Raw genomic sequence first — 8013 nt, 5'->3', positions numbered from 1 at the left:
TCTGTAATTCAATTTTTTTTTTTAAATAAGGATGGCATTAAAAAGAGTTGCCTTAAATATGTTGTTTTTTTACGGTAAGTCCTTGTTTAGCATTGCATTTATCGGTATAAAACTATTTTTTTAATAAAAATATCATTTTAAATACTGTAAAAAAATAATTTAAAAAAATTGTTTTATTATTTTAGTATTATTATAATGACTAATACTTATTAAATTTAATTTTAAATTATTTTTTAATACTCTCTGATTAATATATTTAAAAAAAGTGATTTTTTAACTGTAATTTTAATAGCAATATTAAACAGGTCCTAAATGAGCTTCAATAGCCCTTCCTAAAAGTATGTGATTTTGTCTAAATTATGTGACTGACAGTAAATTTGGTCTCTAATGTCACCTTATTGCAACCACTTTTAACGTCCTTCGCTAAAAATTCAATTTCTTGTAGTGTTCACTGTTGATATATATTCATATACACACAATATATTGAATAAATGATGAATTACAATAACCCTTTATGTTAGATGACCCCACTCTTACAAAGCCTGACAATGAGCAAAGCCACACAAATGCATTAGCTCAAATCACACCTTAAGAACTATTCACTTTCCATAGTAATACAACAAAATCTATTTGCATAAGAAGAACCATGCTTTCTTAGCACGCAAAAAGTTGAAGAGGGTATCAATTGCCTTGTGAAGTATGTTCAGAACCAATACTTAATTTTTCTATCAAAGATGCTTGGTCCATATGTAGATACAAATATCTCAATAAGGAGAGGAAATTGCAGCAGCATGAAAAGGGTGACTGGAATACTAGCCAATAGAGTGATTGGAATTACAAGTTTCAACTCTCCCTTTAACATTATTATTAGAGTAGCACAAAATGCTACCATCATTGCTGCAATTGAAATGAAAAGGGTGGAAAGACCGATAATTAACTTTGTGGGCAAGGACTTGAGGAAGTCATCCTCAGCATAACGTGACGTAAGGACTCCTAAGAACATCAATGCAGATGTTGACGAAGAAAAGAGTGAAATCGCATCGGATATTATAAAAATCATAAATGATTTTCTCTTTAAAAATACTGGAAAGCCTGTATCTTGAACATTACCACCAGGAACAGTAAATGCTGCAGTAAACATAATGGTAATGATAAGAGCACCTACAACTGTACAAGATGTTGCTGTCTCCTTCATCCATTTCTCTCCATTAATCACCAATTCCTTGTGCTCATTAGAAAATATTTCCCCAGGCGTTTCATTATTGCTGTTGGTATATTCTTTAAGTGAAGGATCCACAATACTTTCCACTTTCTGAATCAAAGTCGTTGAAGTATGAATATGAGTGAAATGTTTTCAAAATGCTAAGTTGTGCACCCTATATTATCAAAATAAATTCCGCATTAGCTAAATTAGGCACATAATGAGTTTGTCAATGAATAACAATAAGAAGAAAAATTAAAATGCCAACTATTTAGTATGCAAAATTATATACAGGCTTAAATATAGACTATAGCAATCCCCTTTTTTTCTTTTATACTCTTTCTTCATTTTTGAAATTTTACAAATTAATTGAGTCAAACCTATCTTATCCTAGCATTCAAGCAGAAAGTCAATCCTAGGATACGCAGAGATTATGCAAGAGACTACAACTAGTCAAGAAAAAACTCTATGTTATAAGAGCATAATGCTACTAAATGTTTATTTTGTTAAAGATGGTGGCAGGTTTTTTTTTTTTTCTTTTAAAAAAAGGTGGTTCACGAGAAAAATGTAGGTGATGACTACTAGTTTAGCTAATAATATTACTTTAAATTTTGCCATCAATGCAGGGGTGAGGGGAAGGAAAGAATTAATTTTATTATGTAAACTAACTATAAAAAAAAATGAAGGAAGAGAAGAAGGATGTAAATAATATGTTCATGAATGTGTGCCGTTAAAATTTTGAAAGAATTTGTGCTAGCACCAAAAAGAAGAAAATGTTAGCTACTTCAATTGGAAAAGTTCTTTTCGGCATTTGTGCAGCTCAAATTGGAATTAGAACAGAAAAAGAAAAAGAAGAAGATGATGATAATAAGTAGATGAGAAGGGTCACTCATATAGACTCAAGCATTTCTTTTTCCTAAAATGTTTAATGAAATCAAATATCACCTTGTACCATTGTAGCTCTCTTTGCATCTGCAGAGCTGCACCTGAAATGCGTGCAAGTCGATGAGGAGGTGCTAACATTGCTGCAATGTGTAAAATGTTATTTTGTTGACCATCAGTTCCAGAAATCAGCTTGTGCTTCCTTGTACCAAGCACATATGTCAGGCTGAAAATATTTTCTTGTCGATGTTGAACAGCAGACAGAAGGATGCCTCTACGATTTTTGTCCACAAAAGTTAAAAGGTTGGGTTCCGTTTTAAGCATCTCAATAACAACTTCAATGATCCCATGTTTGATGGCTATAAAGAATGCATCATATACTCCACTTTGCTGAAGTCTGGTGTCATCTATATTTGATATGTATTCGGACATCAAATGTAAGATTTTAAGAGCATAAGTGTGGGTCAACTTTGTATCGTAAATCTGCTTTAGTCCTTCATTAACAAGGAAGATGAAGTTACGGGTGAGAAACCTTTAAAAACCAATTAAAAATTGAAGGAATGGGGATATAAAATTAGATTCAGTGTACCAGAAGGTTGAAGCAAATTGGAACACAGTCTTCGCAATTGATCGAGCCCTGCAAAATTAAACCAATCCAGCTAACTTATACATTATAGAACTGTAAGTTATAAAAATGATCCAATTGAAGGTCCCTGGATAAACAAAAGCTCCCCACTATTTTCATTTTTATACAAATAAAAAAAGAAAAAGGAGTCCAACAAAGTATTTAGTTGGACATGGCTTGGGATTATATACTAGACTTTTGCCCACGCAATTATCGATATGTAATTTAATTGAATGAAATATGCTAATAGCGTTTCCTAATATTTATATTTAATTTATTTAAAATTTTATAAGAATTGTTTGTAAAAGGAATTGTGAAAATATAAAAAAAATATGAATAATAAATAATAAATTGAAAATAAATATATAAAGAATAAAATGTCAATAAAATGTATATAAATAAATTCTTATAAGATGAATATTGCATTAATGATATTTGTATAAATTATTCTTCATTTTATTCTAATGTATTGGTTATTAAATTAATATCATTTTCTAATGTATTAGTTATTAAATTAATATCATTTGGTAGGTTTGAGAGAAAATCTTCTTAATTGGATACTGTATTTTTTATTTACATAAGATGGTGGCTAAACAATTTCCTGGATAACCCATTTGATATCAATTCTGTACGCTTACCTTGTATGAAGCATTGTCTAAAGTTGCCTCCATTTCTCAAGGTTTTGAGCTTTTCATCAAAACACAATTTAAAACATATGTTGAAAGGGTGAGTGACTGCATACTTAATAAAGGACTATTAAGGGAAAAAAGATAAATGGTTAAAATTGAGAGGATGGATATTATAATTTTTTTATTTGCATTAAGAGATGGTTAGGTTAATTTTTGATGTGTGATATTGGTTTATGTAGATAATTAAATTATAACTATTGTCATAAATTTATTTATTATAAGGAATTAAGTAAATAATTTTATAACTATGGTAAATAGTGAAAAGCTGGCTTTGGTTTATATGGTTTATTAGTTTATATAGTTTATTGGCCAAAAGGATAGAAAAAGTCAAATGTTTTGGCTAATTGATAATTATATATAAACCTTCTAATTTTGGACAACATATTTTAACTTTTAAGATTATGAGCAATTTTATCCAACATCACAATTTTAGGATTTTTTTTTTCTTTAACCACAACAAAATGTACTGACTATCAATTGTTTTTTTTTTTCTTTTTTTTTTTTGGCTTCTTTTTATAATCAATTGCTACCCTTAGAAGACAAAATTCGAAATCTCTCAAATTAATTTTGAGATTTGGTTTTAATTGCTCTTAATATTAAATATTGGGATATATTGTTAGAAATTAAAACGTTTGAATATAATTGTTAATCAGTGAAAACGTTTAATCTTTTTTATTTAATAAGCCTAATTTATAATTATGACTCTTAGTTTCCTAATTATAACTATTATCATATTTTTTTATTATAAGAAATTAAGTGGATAATTTTATAATTATAATAGACAATGAAAAGGTAGCTTATCTATATAAATACTACAAAGGTCAAGTGGAATCTTTTGCAAGAAGATACTTCCACTATAAGAAATCCAGGCTTTAACAATGCTTTTTTAATTATCACTTTGTACATGATGTTAGAGTAATAAATAACATCAAGGTAGCATGTTTAGAAATCAAGGCAAATAGATAATATATATATATATATATATATATATATATATATATATATATATATATATATATATATATATTGTATGAAAGTGTTGTTAAAAACCTTAGGTTAGAGGATTTATGTACATTACTAGTTACTTGCTTAGAATTTTTATTAACAATATATTTTAAATTTTTGACAATACATAAGGTATATAGTTAAAGCTTAGATTTGTCATACTGTTCTATGACAATAAAGATGCATTTTATTAAACATTGTAACATAATATGAAATTTGAATTTGATGGAAGAAAAAAAAAAGGGAAAAAAAAAACACTTGACAATATTAATTATTAGTGTAACATAATATGAAATTTGAATAGAATAGAATGCCAAAAAGAGAAGCACTTTGACAAAAAATAGGATAAATACTTGGCAATATTATGTTAACCTATTTCAAATCTTAGCTTTATAATATTTATATAAATACAGATGTAGATATATAGATATGTCCCTTGAATGTCTAACACTATGTTTGTAGGTCTATCTTTGCAAAGTGTGTGTTTGTGTGTGAGCACTGAGAACCATACCTCGCACTAAAATGCTCCTACGATGCATATCGCCATTTTGTGGAATGGGTATACGAACATTAGTATGCTGGTCAGCAGCTAGTTGCACCTGAATAACTTGGATGAATAATGAACTTGCATTAAACAACACGGAAGAGCTCCTCTTCAATCCAATGTTAATTTTCATTTTTGCTTGGGTGATGATCAAACTAATTGTTTATTTCAGAAATTATCAAAGGTATTTACCAACCATTGGATATTAGCTTCATTTTTGTTTGGGTGGTGATTTTTCATGAAGTGCATTATCAAATCTGATCAAACTAATTATTTATTTCATAAATTAGCAAAAGGTATTCACCTTGGATATTAAATCCAGGACGTTAAATTCACTTCCCCTAATAGCGAAAATCTTTAATGTTACCGCAGCTTCAGATAAGATTTCTTTTTTTTTTTTTCCCATGTGATATTATTCTATGAGGAACACCTTTTTTTAAGACAAAATAAAAGCAATTAAGGAAAAAAAAAAAAGGAAAAAAAAAAAAAAGGAAGAAGGGAGGGAGAGGTACTAACTAGAATAGATCCATCTTTTCCAAAAGACAAATTGGAGACCACTGGGGAATAAATCACTGAGACTAGATAATTCAATCAGAGGTGTGGTTCCATGAGAAACGTTTCGTGTAGTAGTTAACTGTGGGTATTTCTGGAGAAGATCTAGGGAAATGTCTTGTATTTGTAGCATTGTCAAAGCAAACAAAAAAAAAAAGTCAAAATAAATAAATAAATAAATAAAATCCTTCTTTTTGTAAGCTTGGAAATGACTAGTGATGGCAATACTCTTACCTAACATTTTACTAAAAATAGACGCACGAAGAAGCAAAGATCCATGTGCTCCATTTTTTTCAAGCAGCAATACAAATGGAGTGATGGCGTATAGATACTTGGCTGTATCCTTGTGGCCGTTTTTACATGCCACTATGACTGGGAGGAGATCTTGTTCTCCTTGAATGCTAACCAACTCCTTGTTCTTTTGTATCATGCATTCGGCAATTCTCGTGGCTCCAATACCAGCAGCTATTGTAAGAGCTGTATCATCATTGTTATCACGTACTTCCAAGTCTTCTTTTGTCATGTTCTCCACCAACAACTCCACCATATTCAATTTTCCAGTTAGAGTTGCAAGATGAAGTGCTGTGCTACCAAAAACTGTAAGCTTTTCGCGTCCCGCATGTGGAAGCTGTCGAAGGAAGTCTCTCACAGCATTTAAATCACCTTCCTCTATAGCCTTGCATAGACGACGGAATTGAACGTAAACATGGACCTCTGTCTCTGCCAATGTTAATTAGTTTCTTAGTAAAAGGGTTCAAGCCTGACCTGATTTTCAATCTTCATATGTAAGCTCAAGCTTCAAGTGATATATTCATAAAGCATTCAAGTGAAAACAACTGGAGTACCTAGACTGACTCATTGATACACATAATTAATCAATTAGGTTGAGTATTTGTTTGATAAATCATTTTAAAAATAAGAATTGGATTACCTTGCAGGCTTGTCGACAGGCGGGGGCGTACAAAGTATCCCATCAAATCCTTGCTGAACTGATTTCCTTAATCTGGGAAAGTACACATCAGACATGCATAAGATGACAAGATCTTACTATGTGTGCTACTCCAATAGAACGATTCAACCTTTATATAGAAAGAAAAGGAGAAGAAAATAAGCAAAATGGTTTCATCATGAAATCCCAAATTGTCATTTCACTTTGGCTCTTTTTTAAAGACAATGATACGAAATAAATATTAAAAAAGGTGGAAACAAAACTAATGCAAAAACTCAAGCACACTCCAAGCATAAAGGAAAAGTAAATTGCCAAGTTATGCTTTTACTTTTGGTATGCTTGCATTCTGCCCTTTGGAATCAATTCTTTCCCTTTTCTTTTTGGAAAATTTACAATTTGATCCTTGAATTTTCCCTATATTATACTTTGATCCTTGAATTTAAGAAAATTAATTATTTAATCCATAAATTTTACACTATGTTACATTTTATCTCTGAATTTTGAGAAATGAATTATTTAGTCTCTTTTATTTTAATATATAAAATAATTTATTCCTTATAATTTTAATGTTAATAATAATTTTATCCATTGACGAGACTAAATTATTGACAGAATGACTAAATTATTCTATATATTAAAATTACAAAGATTAAAGTGTAATATAATACAAATTCAAGAGTTAAATAATTAATTATTAAAAATTTAAAAACTAAAATATAATATAATATAAAAACAAAAGAACTAAGTAATTAATTCCCAAAATTCAGAAACTAAAATATTATATAGGACAAAATCAAGGAGCCAAACTGTAAACTTCCCTTTCTTTTTTATCTCCTAAATCCTGAGTTTTTATTAAAAACTCTAAAAAAACAACAACGAGTGTGGCTACCACACATTGTGTGGGTTAAAAGCTTCATTTTCAAGAATCTAAAAGAGACACTATTGTGTTTGATTTTATAAAACAGTTAAAATAATTACAAAAAAACTGTAAATTTTTATAATAGTAAAAAAATACATGCATATAATAAAATAAATTCCAATCAAAAGCACTATACAAACTTGTTTTATTTTTTTTTTTAAATAATAATACTATCTTCCAAGTAACCAAATCGTGAAAGCAACGATTATAGACAGAATGTATCAATTTCACGTTAGAAAGGAACAATTATAATATTATATGTTTAGAATGTAATACTTGTAAGCAGGCTATAGAGCTTAAGGAAGAAGGAGGAAAAGAAACTTATATTTTATTCTATGCATGAATTTTATTTGAAATTTAAATTTTAAATATTAAATTTTAATTTTAAATTTAATAAATAGTAAATTTTTATTTGATTAGTGAAAATTTTAAATTTTAAACTTATTATTTGGATTACTAATTAACCATGCATTTAGATTTTTAAATATTTTATGCAATTATTAATTTTAAAAAACTAAATTGTATTTTTTTTTAAATTAACATGAGATTTTAATTAATTAAAACTTTTTATATGAATTTTTTTATATTATGGGCTCATATAATAATAATAATAATAATAATAATAATAATAATAATAATTCCAAATT

At 28.5% G+C, this 8013-nt stretch overlaps 1 protein-coding gene across 1 annotated transcript; it reads right to left on the bottom strand.

Annotated features, from left to right (window-relative positions):
- Positions 1 to 452: 452 nt before the first annotated feature.
- LOC110640080 (uncharacterized) lies at positions 453 to 6616 on the bottom strand. The gene is made up of 6 exons (XM_058133240.1): positions 6430 to 6616; positions 5463 to 6218; positions 4914 to 5009; positions 2673 to 2720; positions 2147 to 2577; positions 453 to 1312 (listed from the first exon to the last, which is right to left on the bottom strand). Exons 1-6 carry the CDS (start codon positions 6470 to 6472, stop codon positions 704 to 706), a joined length of 1983 nt encoding a protein of 660 aa, XP_057989223.1. The 5' UTR covers positions 6473 to 6616; the 3' UTR covers positions 453 to 703.
- Positions 6617 to 8013: the final 1397 nt, after the last annotated feature.

This window comes from Hevea brasiliensis, chromosome 14 (genome assembly GCF_030052815.1).
Source record: "Hevea brasiliensis isolate MT/VB/25A 57/8 chromosome 14, ASM3005281v1, whole genome shotgun sequence".
NCBI classification, from domain to species: domain Eukaryota; kingdom Viridiplantae; phylum Streptophyta; class Magnoliopsida; order Malpighiales; family Euphorbiaceae; genus Hevea; species Hevea brasiliensis.
The sequence above is the reverse complement of the archived record's forward strand: the minus strand, read 5'-3'. Positions and strand labels throughout refer to the sequence as shown.

Coding starts and splice junctions, on each gene's coding strand:
- LOC110640080 (XM_058133240.1), bottom strand. CDS start 6,472: ATGGGATACTTTGTACGCCCCCGCCTGTCGACAAGCCTGCAAG. Junction 5,010..5,462: donor GAAAAGATGGATCTATTCTA/GTTAGTACCTCT, acceptor TATTCATCCAAG/TTATTCAGGTGCAACTAGCT. Junction 2,721..4,913: donor TAGGAGCATTTTAGTGCGAG/GTATGGTTCTCA, acceptor TTAATTTTGCAG/GGCTCGATCAATTGCGAAGA.